This window comes from Ascaphus truei, chromosome 14 (assembly GCF_040206685.1).
Source record: "Ascaphus truei isolate aAscTru1 chromosome 14, aAscTru1.hap1, whole genome shotgun sequence".
In the NCBI taxonomy this organism is placed as follows: Eukaryota; Metazoa; Chordata; class Amphibia; order Anura; family Ascaphidae; genus Ascaphus; species Ascaphus truei.
This window is the reverse complement of record NC_134496.1, coordinates 23,270,850-23,294,932: the sequence shown is the minus strand read 5'-3', so window position 1 is coordinate 23,294,932 and position 24,083 is coordinate 23,270,850. Positions and strand designations below refer to the sequence as shown.

Here is a 24,083-nt window from a genome sequence, read left to right as displayed (position 1 = left end):
GAGAACGGAAGCCTCCTACTCTCTGCTGTCCTCCGAAATGAACGTGTAGGTCAGGGGAGGCCAACTCCAGTTCTCAATGTCCAGCAACAGGTCAGGTTTTAATGATATCCCTGCTTCAGCACAGGTGGTGCAGTCTTCGACTGAGCCACTGATTAAGCCCCCTCTACTGAAGCAGGGATAGCTGTAAAACCTGACCTGTTGGTGGACATTGAGAACTGGAGTTGGCCACCCCTGGTGCCGGTCAAGGTCATCTATTGTCTTGCAGGTGGAGGGGATTTAATTTATACTATGCCAAGTCCCTGCGGGCACCCACTCTGAACAAAGGGCAGTCTCGCCTAGACGAATGATTGAATTAATCGGCATTGCTGGGGTTGGGAGATTAACCCTTTGCGTGCCGGAGGTGTCTGGGCTCCAGTGATCGCCCTGTCGCTGGTGACGGAAGGTAAGGTGCCCTCCCCCCGCCTTCCCTTCCGTGTATGTAGAGCGCGTCAGGACACGATCTCCCCTGGTAAAATGAGCCGGCATTTTTTCGATGTGGCTGCTCCGTCACAGGGCTCCTGAAGTACCAGACCCTACAATGTAGTAACTATGTCTCGGGACCCAACGAAAGCCTTTAAACTTGATGGTTGATGCCTTTCAGATTTTCAGTCACGTCCAATTTTGTGCTTTTCATTATTTATTGATGGTTCTGGCAATGTTTGCAAACACGGTCATTTCAAGTTTAGGATTTACTGCCCTTATCTCTGCTTTCTGTCCTCTGTCATTTATTTATTTATAAAATATTTTACCAGGAAGTAATACATTGAGAGTTACCTCTCGTTTTCACGTATGTTATGGAACGTATTACCTTACCACTGAGGCAGGACAAACATACCCTTCCTTTAGAGTCACTTCTGCTTCTTAAAGGTTCAATCCGGCCACAAAACATACGTTTGTACAGTCTAATTGGCTTCACTAAGTAAATGTAACCATGCTAATAGCAAAGGTTTGGCTACTTTCATTTGGGGGGAATTAGTTACATGTTGAATTTCTGACAGGCCTCTGGATGGGGAAGTGTTGTGTTTGTCAATGCAGTGTTTTCGTTCACCGTATTGTATGTCTTTATTTATATAGCGCCATTAATGTACATAGCGCTTCACAGTAGTAATACATGTGGTAATCAAATAAATAACAGATCATGGGAATAAGTGCTTCAGACATAAAAGTAACATTAAGGAAGAGGAGTCCCTGCCCCGAGGAGCTTAAAGTCTAAGTATCCCACCCTGTCCTTATCACAGAGCCAATGAAGAGATGGGGAGGGGAAACCCTGGCTGTACAAGCACTCCCTGCACACACTGACATCACACACTGACATCACAGTGACATCATACAGAAGGGAGCAGCCTCGGGAAATCAAACCTCTCCCAATTCTAACATTTACACAATATTTTAAAAAGTTTATAGATGTCACATTAGGATAAATAAAAGTACCAATAACCCAGGTGAGACTCCTTCTACATGTCCCTGGAATTAGTTCACTGTGGTCCTAGAAGGGGCTGCCCCTTGAAAACAATGTCCATACTGAACCATAAATCGATTTCAGAATACTTGTCTCATGTTTATTTTAACTGCACCAGTCACACAGCACAAAAGCGGCAATCCATGGCCATGTTATCTTCCAGTTTTTCCCCATAGGTTTGAAGCCAGGGGTCTCGGGAGCTGAACCCCATTCCTTTCAGCTCAGGTACCCCCTGTTTTCGAAGGTACTTACCACTGTAGGGGGTTCCGGTAGCCGCTCCGCTCGGCTACCAGGGTTCACATATTGGCAGAGCTTCAAAGCTCCCGCGCCCTGCGGACCAATAGGAAGCCGTGACGTCATCAGGTTCGGCCTGCGTGACGTGAGCCTGCGTAGCTCAGCCGCAGCGGCTACCGGCGCCCCCTACAGAGGTAAGTATCTCCAAAAGCAAGGGGTCCCCAGAGCTGAAATTAATGGGGTCAGCTACGGAGAGCCCCTGCTTCAATCCTGTATTAAATATATAAAATTAAAACGGCATGAATTGTTCCTTTAACCTATTACATCACTGTTACTATTTCTATTTGATCCTACATAATGAACTTTGCTCCTAGAAAGGAAGGGTCCGTCTTAGTGTCATGTGTCCGGCAAAATGAAACATATTAACTCAAGTGCTGTACTCATTCACTGTGCTGCAATAATCCATTTTCATAGGATTAGTGAAACCTATATATTTATCAACACGCTCACTCACTGGATTGCTGAAGTGAAGAGGGCAAAAGTAAAGCTAAACCCTTCTGATCATGACTTAACTTTTACAGTGCCAGGGGTCTCCAAACTCAGTCCTCAAGAGCAGTCAAAGACTGAGCCACTGATTGAGCACCTGTGCTGAAACAGGGATATCCATAAAAGCCGGCCTGTTGGCGGCTCTTGAGGACTGAGTTTGGAGACCCCTGGTCTAGTGCCACTGGAGACCTCTGACCCCTCATGTGATCGCTGAGTGATCATATGATGGGGCTGGGTGCCACATCTGTTTTGATCGGGCTAGCTGTCCGACGGAGCAGTCAGTCCGATGTGCCCCTAGAAAACAAGCAAATGCCCGTGATGTACTACGTCATAAGGGCCTCGGCCGTCAAAGACTGTGCCACTGATTGAGCCACCTGTGCTGGAGCTGGAATATCCTTAAAACCCAACCTGTTTTGGGGTCTTGATGACTGGAGATTAGCAGCCCTGCCCTAGAGTGAGGTTGACCCTGGTGGGTAAAACAGGGCAAATATCTCGGGAGCTAGGGGAGGCGGTGGACTGAGGATCGGCTCCGGGGGTCCCTCGTGGTTCAGATAATACAAAATAAATAAAGTGGACGGCGGCTTTAGGACATATGTTCCACTTGACTTATAAAGCTACAACCGACCATTGTCTCACTGTAAAAAGAGACTGAAAGGTAACACGTGGGTGTCTCAAATAGAAAAGTAACTTGAACTCCCCCAAGAATTGTTGGTGAATAGAACATTCCTTAGGAGTGTTTTGTTTGTGAGTAGTTGCATAGGTCCACTGTCACCATGACAACTACCTGAGCCAATCAGAGTGCTATATCTGTGAGAAGTAAATGTATAGAGTACATATAACTAGAAGGGTAGTGAATGGAGCAGTGTGATTGGTTCAAGTTTAGCGCTGATTTATAATATACTTAACAGTTAACAGCTTCCTTGCTGCATACTGCTTTTCCATCCCTGACCGGGGAGCGTGACAAAAGTCCTACTGTTTTTTGGAAGAAGTCAATTCCTGCTCAGCATTATGGGAATATGCTTGAAGTCATTGCTAATCATTTTAGTGGCATTTGTACCCACAGTATAATGTCAAACCATACACAATCATTTACACAAGTGTGCTGCATAAATATTCAGCAGTTCGTGTATAAATACATGCATTTTTATTCTGTATTCCTGCTTTCCCATTTCCATCGGCATGAATAATTAACCCCCTGCTGCTTGCCATGACACAATCCCTGCTTGTCCAACCACTCACATTACGGGGGGCCCCAACTGAACTCTGGGATGGAATTGCCCACATTACAACGTTCCATCTAAGGCCGCACGTATAGTGCCCGCGACGGGCGACGGGACGGGTGACGTCACCCGTTGCCGCTAGCGAAAGTTATATTTTGCTTTGTGGCGGCGTTGCGGGCGTACTGGCATTTGATTGGTTCAGGGGCTGCCACATGAGGCGACAGCCCTTGAAAAATCAAATATTGTCAGCTACCAATTCGCGACGCGATGTCACATTGTCGCCGTTGCGCTTACTATAAGCGCACGCGGCGGCAATGCATTTGTTTTTCAGTGGAGTCGCTGGATATAATGCAGGTTCTGCTATAATTGAACCAATGTACCTCCCCCTCTCGTATGTACTGTTTTTTGTTTATTTCTGTACGCCATACCCATGTCTTTAAAACTATTCTGGAAAAAATTGTCAGATAACTCCAAAGTATTTAAAAACAACAGTGACTGACGGAGGAAAATGGAATGTCGTGAATCTCCTTAATTTCAGTAATCTTTGTTGATTAGTACCTAATATTGACATGCCAACTCACTGATTTTCTGTCTGTTCCACGGATTTAATTAATACTTTTCCATTAACATGCCATTTTATTATTTTCATCCAGGACCCCAAAATCGACCTAATGTTGGTCCTTGGGGATCTCTGCTACTGTATGAACAACAAGACCTCATCTTACATGGCTAATGTCTTTCTATGTGAAGCCTTAGGCTTTGGTCCCACTGCGGCCGGCGCCGCGCGCGGCCACGGACCACCAGCTGCTTGCCTCTGTTCTTGAGGTCCCCGCTGGCTCCTTCCGGCGTCGCTGTCTGCGTGCTGTGACGCATCAGCCAGCCGGAGCTACAAGGAGCTTGTGATTTCGGCGAGTGCCGCGTCACGTGGCATGCATGGGAACCAATCACGGATTGGATCCCAGCAGTCAATCCGATTCCCCCCCCGCTCCGATCCCCCCCGTTCCATTCACCCTCCCATTCCGATTTCCCCCCTCTGATTCCCCCCCTGCTCCGATCCCCCCCCTTCCATTCACCCCCCTGCTCCGATTTGCCCCCTCTGCTCCGATTTCCCCCTTCTGCTCCGATCCCCCTCCGATTCACCCCCCCATGTGTATTTGTGTGTGAGTGCCTGTGAGCCTGTGTGTGTGAGGGTGCCTGTGTGTGTGAGGGTGCCTGTGTGTGAGGGTGCCTGTGAGTGTGTGAGGGTGCCTGTGTGTGTGAGTGCCTGTGAGTGTGTGAGGGTGCCTGTGTGTGTGAGTGCCTGTGAGTGTGTGAGGGTGCCTGTGTGGGTGTGAGTGTGTGAGTGTGCCTGTGTGTGAGAGTGTCTGTGTGTGTGTGAGGGTGCCTGTGTGTGTGAGGGTGCCTGTGTGTGTGAGGGTGCCGAGAGTGCCATGGGGCTGAGGGGGCTGAGGGGCGGCTGCAGTGCTGCGCTGTGGGGCGGTCCCGCCCCCTCACATCATGGCCGCGCCCCCCCCCCCACCCGTTTTGGCCACGCCCCCCCGCGCCGGAAAAAAATTCACCGCAGATCGCGGTGCAGTGAATTGCACGCGCCGCCGGCAGGCAAGGCGGCCATGCGGGCGTGTGCAGCAGGGCCTTAGCCTTAGACTGAGTCCCCGCTAGCGCTGAGTGGGGTGAGCGGGCAGCGCTTACTTATATATATAGATGTATGCAAATCCCTGCTCACTCGGTGCGCGCATGCACGTGCGCGTGCACACAAGCTCATCCGCGATTGGCTCTTAGGTAAACAAAAAACCTATATTTAACCGCGCGCTCAACTACCCGTAATGCCCCAACCCTCCCCCGTCCCCCGCGCGCGTACATGCAAGACACCCGGCGCTCATGCTTGGAGCTCTCTCCAAGCATGAGCGCGCTCAGCGGGGACTCAGCGTTAGGAGGGAATGGAAGGTTAAACATTGTCTAATTTAGACTCGAGCCTTCACAGAAATGACAGAGTAAACGTCAAACAGTAAAACCTACTTGCGGTTGTGGGGGCGGCTGTTGTTACAGGAGAGGCTGTGGTTGTGGGTAACTTTTTAGGCCTGAATTTGTAATGGCCGATAAAACCATCAGCGGTTAAACTTAAATCGGACAAGAATTGAATGAGGAGTTCATTTCGCTCAGATACAATGGGCCTGAAAAAAGGATAGAAAAAAAAGAATGTCTTTGAAACACCACAACAGGAAAAAAAAAAAGAAATCAAACATTTGCCCCTCAAAAAAATCAATACAGGTTTCATTAAAAAAAAAATATATATTATTACAGGATGGAAGCAGGGGGTCTCCTGAGCTGAACCACGTTAATTTCGACTCACCTCTTGCTTCCCGAGATACTTACCTCCGTAGGGGGTGCGGGTATCTCTTTCCAGTTTAAACGTCCCGGTTACGCGAGCCAATAGGAAGTTGATCTGGATGACGTCACGGCTTCCTATTGGCCTGTGTGGCCGGGACATTTAAACGCCACCATTTTGTTAGGCACACCGTTTCTCTGGCTGCAGAGATACCGGCACCTCTGCGGAGGTAACTATCTCTGGAAGCAGGGGGTCCCCGGAGCTGAAATTAACACCGTTCAGCTGCGGAGACCCCCTGCTTCAATCCTGTAATACAAAATACATTTAAAAATGCTCAAAATGAAACCCGTATTGCTGCTTTAGCTCATCCCAGTCAGGCAGAACTTAAACACAAAGCTAGCTCTGTTTATCCAGGGGCTGCCACAGCTGCATGAGGCCATGAAAGACAAACTTTTGGTTACATTGTGCGGGTTTTTAAGTAACCCTCTTGGCTGAATCGGGAGTCATTACGGTATATCATATGTGTGGCATATTTTCTATTCCCGTGGGTTTTGGTCAGCTCTCTTTATCTAGTAACTGTTACATTGCAATTGCTTACGGCTTGAATTGATCTTCCATGTACGCCAGGGGTTGGTAAATCCAGTCCTTAAGGGCCACCAACAGGACAGGTTTTCAGGATATCCCTGCTTCAGCACAGGTGGCTCAATCAGTCCCGGCTTCAGCACAGGTGACTCAAACAGTGGCTTAGTCATTGACTGAGCCACTGATTGAGCCACCTGTGCTGAAGCAGAGATATATTGAAAACCTGACCTGTTGGTGGCCCTTGAGGACTGGAGTTGCCCATCCCTGATGCAGACAAAGATGCCAACCTCCGATGACCAAAATCCCTATAGTGTGGGGACACAGGGCCAGAATGACTTTTCAATGACAAACTTCTGATTTTCACCAGTCTATTTTACACAAGTAGAAACTGGTTGGCCGGCGATGGAACAGCCAACTCGTTGGTTGTACCCAATGAGAAAAGACTCCCGGCATAAAGGGAACCGGAACAGAAACCAGGTTATAGTGTGCTGTAAAACAAAATAAAGCGGGCTTAATGATAAAACTGAAGTCTATAATACGCTGATGCTACAAATCAGCGAGTTGACATGACTGTCAGCACCACACACACACACACACACACACACACACACACACACACACACACACACACACACACACACACACACACACACACACACACACACACACACACACACACACACACACACACACACACACACTTGACTATCCAAGCAGTGTCATTGTAAGATCAGTACATGTTTGCACTGTTTTCATGTAGACACATACTGTACTCTCCAAAGAGAAATGAACATCAGTCTTTAAATAGACGTTCTGCTGGGATGATCGAGTTTAACGTTAGGCTGAGAAAACAGCCAGTGCTTCTAAAATGACAGGGCTGCGTGTGACGTGTGTTAGCATAATGTACGTGCTACTCTTCTGTACCATCACCATAATTACTACTGTATGTAAAAATGCTGGGAGGTGCAATTTTGTGCTGGATTTTATTATATAGTAAGGGGGTTTTATCTCTCCAGTGCCAGGGACTTCTTCAATTTCTTTTGTTTAATGCATCAATCTGAACTGAATGAATGAAATGCCCTCTTCCCCCCCCGCCCCCCATCATATTTAATGCAAGGATGTTTATGTATAATCACAAAACATTATTGAATAGTTTTAGTTGCGTCTTAAACAAAGTTAGGCGTAGTTTCCAAACCATTGTAACTAAAAATGTGTAAATAGTATTCTAAAATTCTATGTAGCATAATTACAGAATGCGTGAATAGTGTAATGCAGGGGAGGCCAACTCCAGTCCTCAAGGGCTAACAACAGGTCAGGTTTTAAGGATATACCTGCTTCAGCATTGGTGGCTCAATCGGTGGCTCAGTTATTGACTCACAAACACCTCCTACTGACTCTCCCCAAGGTGCAGACTGGCACAGAGACGCAGAATGTGATACATCTCATTATAATGTGTGCACCATGTAACTCCTCCTACTGACTCTCCCCAAGGTGCAAGCTGGGGCAGAGACGTAGAATGCGATACATCTTATTATAATGTGTACACCATGTAACTCCCCCCAACTCCTCCTACTGACTCCCCCAAGGTGCAAGCTGGGGCAGAGACGGAGAATGTGATACATCTCATTATAATCTGTGCACCATGTAACTCCCCCCCAACTCCTCCTACTGACTCTCCCCAAGGTGCAAGCTGGGGCAGAGAGACGCAGAATGTGATACATCTAATTATAATCTGTGCACCATGTAACTTCTCTTACTGACTCTCCCCAAGGTGCAAGCTGGGGCAGAGACGCAGAATGTGATACATCTCATTATAATCTGTGCACCATGTAACTCCCCCAACTCCTCTTACTGACTCTCCCCAAGGTGCAAGCTGGGGCAGAGACGCAGAATGCGATACATCTCATTATAATCTGTGCACCATGTAACTCCCCCCCAACTCCTCCTACTGACTCTCCCCACGGTGCAAGCTGGGGCAGAGAGACGCAGAATGTGATACATCTAATTATAATCTGTGCACCATGTAACTCCCCCAACTCCTCTTACTGACTCTCCCCAAGGTGCAAGCTGGGGCAGAGACGCAGAATGCGATACATCTCATTATAATGTGTGCACCATGTAACTCCTCCCCAACTCCTCCTACTGACTCTCCCCAAGGTGCAAGCTGGGGCAGAGACGCAGAATGTGATACATCTCATTATAACCTGTGCACCATGTAACTCCTCCCCAACTCCTACTGACTCTCCCCAAGGTGCAAGCTGGGGCAGAGACGCAGAATGTGATACATCTCATTATAATGTGTGCACCATGTAACTCCCCCCAACTCCTCCTACTGACTCTCCCCAAGGTTCAAGCTGGGGCAAATACAAAGGAGCAGGATGAAAATGCTCTGATTCCCCCCCAAAATTGCCTGGATACATAGATCCCATAAACCATTGTGAAATCTTCTAGTATTTTTCTAAAACCATTTTCGGATTTTTCTAAAGGCTACTTCATAACTTCTTCCTTCCACTAGATATGAGCCACTGACTAGTTTCAATAACAGTAGGAGGTTCATAATGGATATTTGCAATTGGGGCTGAATTCTGAAGTCAGGCATGAAGCAGTGAAGGGAATATGTAGAGAATTCTTCCAGGGTTTAGGGCATGGTTCTGTATTCTCTCAAATCAGCTGTTTGGGCCATTGAAGGCACTGGCTATATAGAATATACCCCTTATCTTAACTTGGTCCTTTATGGAACTAACTATTTAACAAACTGCTAACACTGGGGAACAGGAGGACATTGAAAATGATTTGTTAGTTTATGGAAGCCAGCAATCTCATTTTTAAATGGTTATTCCTAGATTATAATTTAATTATCTGCCCTGTGAAATCCAACCGTAAACCTACCATTTGATATGCTGTAGTTATTATCATTAAGGAATACATTAGAACAAAGAAGCAAAAGGCTTCCATCGTTACCAGTTGTATAATGCGATTTATTTTTAAATGTGGCTCCATCCACTAGGCAAGTGGAAAATACAGTAACTTTGGAAATGTAATGCACTTTAGATTTTTCCAGTACCTGGTATATTCATTACTGTCCAGTTACACACATCAAAATGTGCATTTTTCCCATGTGCATTATTGATAGCACATGGGTTTCATCAATATATAAAATATATATAAATACAAATCAACATTATATTGTATTGTATGTCTTTATTTGTATAGCACCATTAATGTACATAGCGCTTCACAGTAGTAATAAACGTGGTAATCATAATATATTGTATGTATATTAAGTAGTATATGTTTCATATATTATCATGGTTCACAGTCTTAGGACTATACTTTAGTGACTCATTCACTAGGAGTAATTCACATACCCGGTATATAGTTTTTGTTATATTAAACTCCCTTACTCTTTATTATAACATGCGGTCATTATTAAACCATACTGACCCATAAGAAACCGCTCCTGCAAAGCTTCATTTGCACAACTCATGCCCTCGTGAAACATGACCAGTTGGATTCCATTACAACAATGGAGCAAACGGGATGTTACAGCCATTAGTTTGCTCTATTATACAGTGTCGTTTCCACACAATTAATTTAGAAAAAAGACACACGAGTTTCTATTTGTTACACAGTTTGTCATACTGATGTTGCTGCGGCTGCCAAGTGTCCAATATTGGACCGGACTGTCCTGTATTTGGACACTGTTCAGTAAAAAATGAAAGGTATTACTGGACATGTCTGTGTATACCGGTATTACTGTACCTCTTTGGACATGGTGACCTGGCCGACTTGGGGAGCCATGGGATTTCCCCGAGCAGGGAGAGAGCAGGGCTGTAGCTAGGGGGCTGGGCAGCTTCCTCCATCCTGATTGGCTGCATAACCCAGCAGCAGACAATCAAGAGGAGATATCAGGAGCCCGGAGGGTGGGGCCAAAGAGGGGGAAACAGCATGGAGCAGAGGTGTGTGTGTGTGTCTTGAGCGCGCCTCACCATTGTGTCCAGTATTTTTGGAGAAGCCACCTGGCAACCCTAAATGTTGCTATGCCTCAATTAACTTATTAAAGTGATATAGTGGACTGCTTCAGTCAATTCCTCTATAATGCAGATCGCAGGATCCTGTGGCATCAATGGGGTTACAGGGGTACTGTATAACAATTTCAGGTAATTTGCTTATGGGGGAGTATTTGCAAATCAAGTCTTGTACCACTTTGGCAATTAACATAAGGGGATGGGGGATTTGTCCGTGCAAAGTTTTCGTGAACACCCAGTGAAATCACATCGCACAGAGCAGCCAGAGTAAACCACACCCCTCACATGGCTCAGCTCACCCTGTTAACAAACCAACTTTAATTTAAAAAATATGCACCAATCCTGAAAGTTTAAACCAGGGGTGGGCAACTCCAGTCCTCAAGGGCCACCAACAGGTCAGGTGTTCAGGCTATCCCTGCTTCAGCACATGTGGCTCAATCAGTGGCTCAGTCGAAGATTGCACCAGCTGTGCTGAAGCAGGGATATCCCTCATACCTGGCCTGTTGGTGGCCCTTGAGGACTGACGTTGCCCACCCTTGGTTTAAACGCTTCTACACGCCACTGCCGTTGGTACACTATGGTCCTCGGGGAGACTGACCTTTAATTTGCTGTGTTGTTGAGATCCCATTCTATTGCTGACATTGTGAAAAACTCAAGATGCTCTTTGTCAGACTCCAATTCTAAGAACACCCAAATATGCCCCGGGATAACATTTCATTTCTTAAACGGCCTATCTAGTAGTGACAGGGTTAAATGGAGCTCTGGGGCAGATCGCAATTACCTTACCTGTGTCCATCAGGATACAACAATTTAAAAACAAATAATTAAGCTTTTTGAAACCAACACAATAGTCCAAAAGTACATTTGTAGGGGGCTGTGTTGCCTGTAACGTGGTATTGCTGTATTTGAATTTCCAGACAAACCAAATATTGCTTTAGTTCATATTAATATTATATTGTTACTAAGATGTCGGGCTCATTGCAGGAACCCACGCGCACATTGTATAGTTTATCCAGTTCATTTAGTTTTTTGTAAGCTTTTAATGTTTGGATATGTGAGTCCATTCTCTAAATTCCAATAACGAAATAAAATAACATTTACATAATATTATTAGCAACCTAAGATCGTGGGTTAGAAGTCTAAGGCCGCGCTTATAGTGCCGGCAACGGCTTGTTCACGACCGCTGGAAGTCAATTCAATGTGATTTTTTCAGCGGCCACAGCGTGACGTCGCCGTCGTGTCACAATAAGCGCGGCCTTATGGTGCAAAGGGGTTATGAGTACCATATTTTTTTTTTAAATCTTCACACCAAGCGAATCCTCACTAATTTTTTTTTTTCAAACTTACAATTCCTCTTCTTATTCTAAATAGTCTTTTAATTCCTTTTGGAAAATCAACTATTTAATTTTTTTTTTTTTTAAATAGGCCCAAAGTTATAAAACGTCACAATTCTAAGGCTGCGCTTATAGTGCCGGTGACGTCGCGGCAAAACAAATGTATTGCCGCCGTCGCGTGCGCTTATAGTAAGCGCGACGCTGGCAGCGTGAAATTTGGAAGCCGGTTAAATGTGATTTTTCAGAGGCTGTCGCCACATGTGACAGCCTCTGAACCAATCAATGGCCAGGTCGCTTGCGACGTCTCTTCAAAGCGAAATACAACTTTCGCGGGTGGCGACGGCGACGGGTGACGTCATCCATCGCGTCACCGTCGCACGCACTACAAGCGCGGCCTTATGGTGGAAATACTTCATGTTTCATTCACTCAATGCCTGGAGTTTGGCTAAGTTTTTACCAGTTTTTCTTATACGTAAGTCAACAGGTTTAAGAAACCCACAGAGAAGGATCCTGGTGATAAAGTTGCCTTCAACCTCGAGAGTATGTGGCTTATTCTATGAGCTCTGAAGGAACCGATTGCACCGCGATTAGCTGAAAACTCCCGGTGACTTGAATTGTCCAATCCCCGGGCAATGGACCACTGAGGAGCTTGTAGAATAAGCCACTTCGTACCAATGCGCCTCAGAAAATATCTCACATGACATGTACTCACGCAGGTGGACTGTCCCCACAGAACTTCCCGATTCTTTTGGCATCGTTCATTTCTCCGCCATTGAACACTGCCACATAATCGTAACGGCAGTAATTGTCCCTTTCCACATCAAACTTCTCAAACTTCAGCTCTATCACCTTAAAAAGAGAGGGGAAACGTGTAGGGTTTCAGGTCTCTAATCCCACGAGAGACGCCATTACCTTACTATGGTATCACCATGCAGTTTATTCATTGATAGCTCATGCATTAGTACTGTAGCAAATGACACAATTTTTCCTGTTACAGACAGATGTAGCCAAGCTAACTGATTTGAGTGACGTGGTCACACAACAGTGGTGGTCACAGCTCCTGCTGGATTAACACTGCTGGGGTCCCACTGAGAAGCATGGACCCCCCACAGCGTGATCGCAGCAGACACCGGCTCCGGCGCTGCAGACCTTTGCTTCTTCTAGCGCGGCGCAGCTACTGTTGAGTCTTGCTACAGCTGTACGGAACATTTGGCACGGATTGCTAAAGATGGTGGTTTCATTGACGTATAAAAAGAAGACAAATCGCAGCGACATGCTAATTCATATCGTTATGATATATTCGTTCAGTAGCTCTGTGCTCCATTGTTCCACAAAACCACTCACCAGTTCATAATTTAGGCACAAGGATTGCAAAGTGCTTTGGTAAATTGACACACAGAAAGGCATATTTGGTACATATGATGTATGCTTCTTGGCCAAACCAGGTTCATGCCGACCTGGCAGGTTAAATTATGCTAATACGGTGGAGACATTGAAAATGAAATGCATACAGTATTTAAATAGTAACAATACAATAAATACAGTATATTGTCCCCTATCTCTTCCTACTGCTCTACCTAACTACAAACCATGGTGTTTACCAACATATGTAGCACTAAAGCAGCCCAAGCTGCCATTGCCGCCTACGGAAGAGTCTAGGGGGCTTATTCTGTAATCTCTGTTAGCGCTGAACCATGCGATCTGCACGGAAAGCCCCATTGACTTGAATGCAGAACGCACTATAAAGCGCACTATAAAGCGCTAATGGAGTTTACAGAATAAGCCCCTAAACCTGACCAGTGGTAACTAAAAGGAGTAGATTGGTGACACTGGCCAGTCCGTTATCTGGGTTTGGTTAGGATGGCTTTGTTGAGACAACTCTTTATTTCATCTCAGTGGCTGTTAAGAGACCATTCTCAATGGTTCGGTAATAGTTACATCAAATCAGCCCTAACCCCCACGTACCTATCACAGAATATTTCACTCGTGCACAATCTATACCGTAGTCCGACAACCTTTTGAACAATCTGTTAAGTATTTTTTTTTTATTGAAATTGTGGTACCTAATTTATTTATCAGCTTGAGAGACAGATTTGCCGGTGACAACATCTTTTATTGGCCAATAGAACATTGCCATCGGCGATGTGGAATGAAACGTTTTTCTCATCTTAAAGTCCATTCTGTCTCTCAAGAATGGGATCAAGGAACTAATGAGCTGAGCTCACCTGATTCTTTGGAGCTATAATGTGCCAAGAGCAAGTGACTCCAGCAGGATAATCCCGATCCGGCCAGTTAGGAGTTTTGAAGGATCCTGAAGGTTTGTCCAGCCGTCCTCCGCAATACTGATCTCCTGCAAGCACAGACCACAATGAGACCAGAGATATTGTATGATAGGCCCCTATCTCCAGAGATTGGAAGGATATTACTATGGAAATGATGCTGGACTAGAAGGTAAAGACATCTCAATTTATCAAATGGACCTTTTACAATAGAACTCGGGCCATCTCTAAACAGCTGTAAATACAGATGCTGTAGTGATGGATCCTCCTGTTTGTTATGATGACTATGGAGTAGAAGAGGCACATCTGTGGTTTTACATGTTCAGGAAGCAGGGGGTCTCCGGAGCCGAGCCACGTTCATTTGAGTCCACTCCAGGGAAAACAGAATGGAAGATTAAATCTCCCACGTCACGGAAGCAAATAGGAAGCCATAACGTCATCTGACGTGGCTTCCTATTGGCCCAAATGATACGGTGGATTTAAACCTCATTAACAGGGGTGGCCAACTCCAGTCCTCAAAGGCCACCAACAGGTCAGGTGATAAGGATATCCTTGCTTCAGCACAGGTGGCTCAATCAGTGGCTCAGTCGAAGATTGAGTCACCTGTGCTGAAGCAGGGATATCCTGCAAATCTGACCTGTTGGTGGCCCTTGAGGACTGGAGTTGGCCACCCCTGACATATAAGGGACTGGCGGCACCTGCTCCAGTATCTATCTTGGGAATCACGGGTCCCTGGAGTTTAAATTAACGCAGTCCAGCTCCGATACCCCCTGCATACATACAAAATGAGGGAGGCCCAGAGAAAACTGCTGCTTTATGTTACATTTCAGCCCATTGTCTTGTGTATTAACCATATCCCTGCCAGCGTTTAGGCAAAGCAGCAGTGGGTTTGCTAAAGTTACACATTTAAGCAGCACATTACAATACATATATAGCCAAAATGAGGGTAGGGTGAGCCAAATAAGATTAATCTACCAAAATGTTTATATATTTAAAATACAGTAAATATATTTGCAGGGATGAAATCATACAGAATTGAGCATATTATAACAAACGTTTAGTGTCTCAAATCAGATATTATGTGTGTTTGTAGCTGCTAGCCAGTGTGCTGCAAATAATACCTCTCTCGTTTGGTTCTGCTGCAGAAAACATCGCAATGAAGCCATTTCCAGCTGTGTTGGCATCTGAAATCATTTGCACCAACATCTTGTTGCTGTTGGATACAAGGGCGCCAGGCCTAAAGGTGCCACAGAACCGCCCGATGCGCTGCCCATTGGCATGGCCATTGTACACATCCACAAAGTCATATCGGCACATATTGTCACTTTCCAAGTCAATGTAACGGAAAGACAGGACGGCCACCTTCCCCTCGGGCACCTGCAACAATAGGTAAGTTACGTCAACGTACAGTATATACTGACCTAACTCGCTTGAACTGCTCACCCACTGCCTTAATCATTCAGCAGCACTTACTGCTATTATTTAATACGATCACTTATTTAATCTGGGCCTATTATTTTAATGTAGTTTAATTAATAGTGTTTTAACGTTACAACTATACAATACGCCACGGACCAGTACCACTACTCTCCTCGGTTGTCTCTAACTACATGTAGGTACCTTCCCCCCACACAGACATCGAGTGCATGCTATAGGGACTTATCCGGCAGGCAGTGCCTTTACTCCGCCGGTGTGCTCTCTTTCTTCTGTACCTAATAAATACATATCTTTCTTATTACAATTCTGACCCTGGCTCCCTTGGTTGTGCGCTGCTGCTTTTGCATTTTCTATCTTTACTGACTGAGGCCTTCTCGATTCCTCTCCTCACCACCATGTTTAATGTGTGTGCTATAATTGAAGGTTTAAATGTTTTCCAAATTTAGACTCCAGCCCAAGAGAACAAGAGCAAATAAAGCACATACAAGACATGGCGCGTTAGAGGGCTGAGGGACCCTGGCAGAAAGTGACGGCAGCAATTGGCGAAACGGCATTGACCGCGGTATAAAGAAAACGCACAATCGCCACCATTTTGCCGCACACCCCGAAAACGCCAACTTTCTGTTAAAACAAATTTGTATTTATCTATTTATATAAAAAAGTTTTACCCGGAAGTAATACATTGAGCGTTACCTCTCGTTTTCAAGTGTGTCCTGGGCACAGTTATTAATGATTGGTTTCATACTATGAAATGTGTAATCGGGGTAAAATGCTGAGATGATTTCAATTATGTGAGGCTGCACCTTTAAATATTGCCGAATATTGCAGTGATTCTGGGTCAGGAATGATGGAAATATACAGTATATGTCTGATTGCGCCCGTGGGCTTATCTAATATAATGACACGCGTGGGCCGCAGAGCAGGGCGCTGTCATACATAGAAAAGAGGCGAGTTATATAGAAACAGTGGGGCTGTTAAAATGGATTAGAAGCAGAAAGTGACACCTTGTGAGTGCTCATTTGCATGTCATTACCCAGAATCCCTGGCTGCAGTGGAAGCACAGTATGCTAAGAGATAATGGGGAAGGGCAGGGTTGCAGAACTGTCTGAGGCGTGAATGTGATCACACGTGGGGTTTTTATTTGCTGCACACTGTACGGTGGAGGGTTTTTGCCACTTCTTTTACTCACCATAACTTGTTTTGTGTCTGGTAAAAACATAAGAAATTCAGCAGAAAAAACCCCCCAGTAATATTTGGCCCGAAGTGCATTACTTTGCATTGGAAGGACAGTACTGCTGGACCTGCGAGTCCCCCGAAACTGAACCCTGGTCCCTCTACCTACGGTATCCCCCCGTTTCCAAAATATTCATCTTTTTTTTGTGCCATGCGAGCACACACATACCCTCTCACACACCCACTCTCTCACGCCCACCCAACCACACACCCACCCACAGATACACACACATACCCTCTCACACACCCACTCTCTCACGCCCACCCAACCACACACCCACCCACAGATACACACACACACTCTCCCACACCCACTCTCTTAGACACACTCTCACACACCCACCCACAGATACACACACACACACTCTCTCAGACACACTCTCTCTCGCACACTCTCTCGCACACTCTCTCACACACTCTCTCACACACTCTCTCTCACACTCTCTCTCACACACTTCACACTAACGTACAATTATGGCCGCGGAGTCACAGAAAGAAAGTTACTATGTGATCTGCTGGTGATGTCGCGACTTTCTCTCGGCTGCCGGAATTACCCTGAGCCTGTGGGTGATCATGAGTCTGCTCAAAGAAAAAAACCCAGTTCTGGTAAGTATAAGATAAATAAAAATACTTACAAAAAAATAGCGAGCAGCCACATCCAGTAATGCTGCTTTCATTGTAAAGAATGGGCAAATGTATTTAAAAATGGATGGTAAATAAAAACACCACGTTGTGAGCACATGCACATGTCTCAGACAGGTCTGCAACCCTACGCTTTCCCATTATCTCTTAGCATACAATGCTTCCACTGCAGCAAGGGATTCTGGGTAATGACATGCAAATGAGCACAGTGTCGCTCTTTGCTTCTTATATATTGTAACATGGACCCCTATAAGCTTGTGCCTGCCGCATTACACAGCTTTTCAGCACAGCCTGGTACTGTATCTTCATTAACTGTACACTGTACGGGGAGTGTTCTTGTCACTTTCTTTTACCCACCATAATTTTATTTAATGTCTGGTTAAAACTGGATGAAAAATCTAACAAATCCTACACAAGTAGCTGTAGATAATAGATCAATATAAGTGATAAGGAGACAAGTCCTGTATGCTGCCTTCTATGGCACGTTCTATAGTGCCGGGCGCGTGCTGCGCTGTGCGCGTGCGCGGAATTTCAGTTGGCCGACGTCAGTCAGCCTTTCTATACAAGGCCGCGCGCGCACGGCAGGGAGAGGGGAGCCGACAGACGGCGGCGAAGATGAGGAAATTCTTCTTTTCGCGCCGCTGCCTGCGCTCGAATGTATGTGTGTGTGTGTATGTGTGTGTATGTGTGTGTATGTATGTATGTATGCGTGGATGTGTGTTTATGAGGATGTGTGTGTGTGTGTGTGTGTGTGTGTATGTATGCGTGGATGTGTGTTTATGAGGATGTGTGTGTGTGTGTGTGTGTGTGTGTGTGTGTGTGTGTGTGTGTGTGTGTGTGTGTGTGTGTGTGTGTGTGTGTGTGTGTGTGTGTGTGTGTGTGTGTGTGTGTGTGTGTGTATGTGTGCATGTATGCGTTGATGTGTGTTTATGAGGGTGTGTGTGTGTGTGTGTGTGTGTGTGTGTGTGTGTGTGTGTGTGTGTGTGTGTGTGTGTGTGTGTGTGTGTGTGTGTGTGTGTGTGTGTGTGTGTGTGTGTGTGTGTGTGTGTGTGTGTGAATGATTGCAGAAGTAAAAAAAAAAATATTTATTAAAGTTTTTTTTTTCTTTAAAAAATCTTATCTAGCACTTCCCTTCACTCACACAACCCATGCACACACATACTCACACATACACACACACATACACACACATACACATTACCTGCAGCTCCCGGCACTATATACAGGAAAAGCATGGTACGTGCACGCGCGTTCGCATAGGAACGCGCGGCCGCAGGGCCGCATCCTTTATATAACAGCCCTAAGAATTATTGGACAATACGGGGGTTCTTTGGGGTACAATAATGTGCTTTTATGCAGTACAGTATATCTCAATATAAATGCGGTTTATGTGATATCCTTATGACAAAAAAATGTTGGAGCAATGAAAATAGATCTCTCCTTCTGCTCCCTCTATGCTCATTTATTCTCAATATACTGTAATAACAGCAAAGACATTTTGCAATATCACAGGGAAAACGCATTAGGTTAAACAGCGAGCTGTTAGAAGTGTGAATTGCACACCCAGCTGTTCTCAATAAAAGGAAAAATGTGAAGAGAAAAAATGGGATCCATTCGGTTGAATATCTACCCGTTGAAGGACCCTATATCTATCTGTTGAGGGACCCTATATATACACCCAATGAAGGACCTTATATCTACCCGATGAAGGACCCTATACTGTATCTACCCGATGAAGGGCCCTATATATATATATATATATATATATATATATATATATATATATACCCTATGAAGGACCCTGTATCCCCCATTGAAGGACCCTATATCTACCCGATGAAGGACCCTATATCTCCCTGATTAACAACCCTGAGAGGTTGGAAAGCTTGTAACATATCAACTACTTGTTGATCCAATAAAGGTACCATACCCTCTTCTCCCCCTCCTCCCCCTCCTCCCCCTCCTCCCCCTCCTCCCTCTCCTCCCTCTCCTCCCTCTCCTCCCTCTCCTCCCTCTCCTCCCTCTCCCTCCTTTGTTACTAGTTGTATATCTGAGCAGAAATTAAAAGCCTGCTTTACGCCCAGATGAACCCACAAGGCAGGTCCTAGAGACATACACAATCGGAGTGAGATCAGAACCGGGCTCACGGTATTATATATTTAATTGTGCCAACTGGAGTGCAACTGGGAAAGTGACCCCAAATATACTGCACAACAGGAAACCGACGCCCCAATGTATATCCAATGTGACAAACGATTACGTTTTTATGTTTTTTACCAGGGTGGGAAGTAGGGGGCGCCGGAGCGGACCCGCGTGGGAACCCACTGGTGTCTGAGATAGTTACCGATGAAGGTAGCACTGGTACTTCCTGGCATTTAAATTCCTGGATCGCGGATTACGTTGCGGCTTCCTATTGGTCAGTGTACCGCAGGAGATTTAAACCCCATTTTTGCGGCAATGTGCGACCTTCACCTGTAAGTATCTCAGGAATCAGGGGGTCCCGTTTCAGCTCAGGGAAATGCATGCGGGTTCAAAAACAAAGATGGGGAGGAGGGGATCAATGGCGTAACTACAACCCGGGATTCCCGGGTATGTTCCGGGGGGCCAATCTCAGGTGGGGGCTGCCCGGCCCAAAGGAGTCGGGACCCTCCTTCCAGACTCTTGCAGACCCCCGCCCCTCCCAAGCGGTTATAGAGGCCTCGCACTCCTCCCCCCACAGCAATGGAACTCATGGCGGCGTGATGTCACATGGCAACACCCCGACATGGGATGCAGTAAAGTTGCCCCGGGGGCCTCTTTAGGCATAGCTACACCACTGGAGGGACTCCTGTTTTCTATAAGCATTGACTATAGTAAACCAGGACCTATCGGTGTAGGGCGCTCATGACTGGGTGGACCCCCTTCCCACTGGTAGGCCCTGATGGGTGTGATTTGGATCAGAACAATCGTCTGCAGAGTATCTGTCCCCGTCCAGATTATTTTCCTACGTAGGTAATGCGTGCACTGAGAAAAGATCACGCTGACACACGTTCAGTATGATAATGTCTGACTTTATTCCTACAGAGCCTGCGTTCATATACAGGGGCTATAGGGGAGGGGGTTTGTATGCAAAAGAGCTAGACAGCTCAGTGATTCTTTTGTTAGGTCTCGTCCTTGTATGGTCTTGTTGTTGTGATTTATGGTCTTGTTTTTGTAGTTTTTTGAACACATCATTGGAGTGGAATTCCTCGGTGCCATCTTCCATACTTGATGGGAGGGGTAGCTGTGGTAGCCATTTTGAGTAAGGAATCATAGCAAGGTACACATTACAGATGAAGAAATAGGCATTTTATCCAATCCATCACACGTGGCTGTAAGGGGTTAAGACTAGGGGCTTCAGGAATGGTAGAGGAAGTATTCCGGAGACTATATAGGCAGGCGTTAGGGTTGGCCCTTTCTTTTACTTCTGCCAGCTTTGCGAGTCGTCTCGCCCACCCGCCCTTTTTTGTTACTTTAGCATTGTGGGAATAATAAAAGTGATGTGTTCATCCTTGGATTGGGTGTTGGCATTGTCGGTTGTATTTTTATTGTACGTGTTGTAACAACTTGGCGTCATATTTACAAAAAGGAAACACTGTAAGTGAGAAATATGTATTGACTTTTAGAAGTTGCCAGACTGGGGCCCAGGGCAGCACGTGGAATAGGGTGTTTGGTGGAGGTGGTGTAATGGCCAGCATGGCCAAATGGAACGGGTGTTCTCACAAGCCAATATATCATGGGGACTGAGACAGTTATCTGGCCAGATAGGTGGTCACGAGTGACGTGTATGCGTGGGCTCAAGACGTAATGGGCAGTCTGGCGTGGGTTGGTGTTAAATGATTGTTATGATGGTTGTTATATAAATAAAGCTGGGCCCGTGAAACCCCCAGAAAGTGTTGCGTATAATTGTGTTGGTGTCTATTTTATGGTTTATGGGAGAACACGGGGAGGGGGGAGGTAATGGGGCATCTTAAGTCATGAATGGGGGACCTTTAACTTCTCAGTCTTGTACAGCAGCGTATTGATTACTTGGCTTCATCTCATCGTGATACTTCAGTCCAGTTTTCTAACTGTAATCCCATCTCCTGTGGATTCCTGTGGGCAACGCCACCACGCTTCTGACCTTACAAGCCAGTAGATCTGATAGTGGATGGGAAATTCCCTGAGACCTGCTGTCAGCTATTCATTAAACCTCTTTGTTTAATAGAGGGTCTGTGTAACCTCTTGTGTGCCTGGCAGAATAAATAGTGGAGTATCGCTTCCTGTGATTGTATCTAGGAAGTTATATAGATTCTGGGTGTACTTGATCAGGTTTTCTACCAGAGTTACTGGTATTTATACAGTCAAAAAAAACATTATTGTTGTGTAACCCTCTTGGAAAGTATACTGCCAATATACACACTGTTCCCTGGCTGGCTCCTCTCTGTGGTGCCCAGGATGTGGCTCTTTGATAGACATGGGTCCTCAGCCAATTATATTTGACTCGAGAGGAGGGACTGAAAGGGGGAGTCTTTAAGAGTCCCTGGCGGAGCACGATGGGGCAGAGCTGCCGCGACCCGGAGGGATCTTGGGCGTGATTCGTGGTGACCTCAGAACCAATTCGTGAGCAGGACGACTCAGCGGAGCTTCGTGACAAGATCAAGAACCCACTAGTGGAGTAAACGCAGAGCAGCACCCTACCAGGAAAAGGGAGGCATGAGTAATTAACAGAGGGGATCCTCACCACTGACCAAAGGTACCGAAGTCTTTGTGAAGACACAGGCCCGTTCAGTTACACACTTTCCATAAGAGTTACAATGGTGTGCTGGCACCCACACACAGGCCCCTTATAATACAGGGTCAGTGGGATTGGGGAGAGACACTGGTACACACGTGTGCAGTGACTTACGTGATATGTATTGTGCATGTAAATGGATGATCATCCGTTTGAGGATTATCAGTATATATAGCTTTTGGTGTTGTCTGACCTTTGGCTACGTGCTCAGCTAGTGAGATAACAGTCATGACGAGGCATAGGACTTAGGGCCACTGCCTTAGCCTGTAGACATCAGTCTAAGGAGAATAACGAGGGGTTACCGTTGTATCTCAATACTGGAGATGCCTTCCCCCACCAGATGACAATCTGGCATGCTCAATGTCCCACAAAGAAAGCACATATTGTGATCAACCTGGATCTACCACATCCAAGGCGAAATCCTTGTGCACTTGGTCGATTTGAGCAGGATAACCCTCAACAGAGCCAAAAGATCCAGAAAATCCAGTGGGCAATAGAGATCTCGAGTCGATGATCCCTGAGGGTAAAATTCGCAGATACATAACAAATATGCGTTTCCTGCAAAACATCTGTTATGTATGTAGAACATATGTTAATAAGGTAACACGAGAAACACGATGTTACTGTTTAATACACTTCTGGCCCTGTCAGGTCGTAATTTGTAACAATGTCAGGAATTTCCATGAATCCCCCCGAGATTTTGGATCACATTTCCAATAATAAATGATCCTTTACATCAAGTATTTGGACTATCTTGCGACGTTGCAGTTGTAGAAGGTGGTTTACATTCCGCTATTAATTTAAAATGTATTCGTGGAAAATGTTCTTTTGTTGTTGCCAGAAGTCACAGTGAATGGATGAGTTACAGTATATCCCTGTTGGAGACTTAAGTGGCGGAAGTCGTTTCCACACACAAAACTGATTCTCATAGGAACTTAAAAGTATGTTCTGCATGCTCTGGCCTCCTTAATCCCTCCTGCCCCCCCCCCCACCCCACTACCCACCCCCCTTAGACTGAGGATCCATTACTGACAGATGTCGACTCTGCTGTATATGTTGAATGCCCTTTAGAATACAACCAAACATCTAACATCCTATACTGTTTGTTTTTTTATCCGTTCTGTAGTATTCTATAATATTGGCTGCATTTTGTTCCAACTCCTAATGCCATTTTTTATCATTTGTTTTAATGTACTGAACATCCTTTGGTTGCTATAGCAACCATTTAGAAAGTCATATCCACTTCCTCTCTTGAAACTGGTTCTGACACACCTTTTTGAGCTCTGTCCTCTGGCAACAAAGTATCACAAACAGATCTGTTGCAGTGTTTCCAGCAGCAGTCTAGTGCTGAGCTGAAAGCTGTAACAATGTGTTACACTTAGCAATATAATGTTGCAGTGCAGCTGTAGCATTTGACAGACTGCTGTACAGTCAGAAGTCGGACATTTTGATAGCCCTGGGAGGAGGATGTTCGCCAATCGATCACAAGAGAACGAATCGATCGGCAGCTTAGGTAATTATTTCTCATTAAAGCTACTCGCATGATACTTATATTAAAACAAAAATCCAAACAAACAAAAAAGACAGGTGGCTGCAGGACTGCTGCTTAAACCTTCCATATACTGTACCATTAGAGAACAATCCATACATGTGTGTGTGTGTGTGTGTGTGTGTGTGTGTGTGTGTGTGTGTGTGTGTGTGTGTGTGTGTGTACGCGCATATAAACACATACATATACTTTGGTTACAGTATCTTCTATTCTCCTTAATGGTGTAGAAGTTTGTGGTGACACTAACCCTGCTTATACAATGCACCCTAATCATTTACCCTGAAATCTTTTGAAGTCTGTTTTTTTTGTAAATTCTTTATTTATAGTCCACATTGTTTACAACATTTAACATATGCACAACAACACAGCACAACTTAAGAATA

General features: G+C 45.5%; 1 protein-coding gene across 1 annotated transcript in view; it reads right to left on the bottom strand.

Moving 5' to 3' along the window:
- The window catches only part of PCOLCE2 (procollagen C-endopeptidase enhancer 2), a 42,837-nt gene that overhangs the window by 10,937 nt on the left and 7,817 nt on the right, over positions 1-24,083 (bottom strand). The window contains exons 3-6 of the mRNA XM_075570096.1: positions 15,169-15,424; positions 13,994-14,118; positions 12,481-12,617; positions 5,515-5,669 (exon numbers count right to left, since the gene is read on the bottom strand). Of these exons, the coding sequence (XP_075426211.1) occupies positions 5,515-5,669; positions 12,481-12,617; positions 13,994-14,118; positions 15,169-15,424 (673 nt within the window). The remainder of the gene's footprint in view (positions 1-5,514; positions 5,670-12,480; positions 12,618-13,993; positions 14,119-15,168; positions 15,425-24,083) is intronic.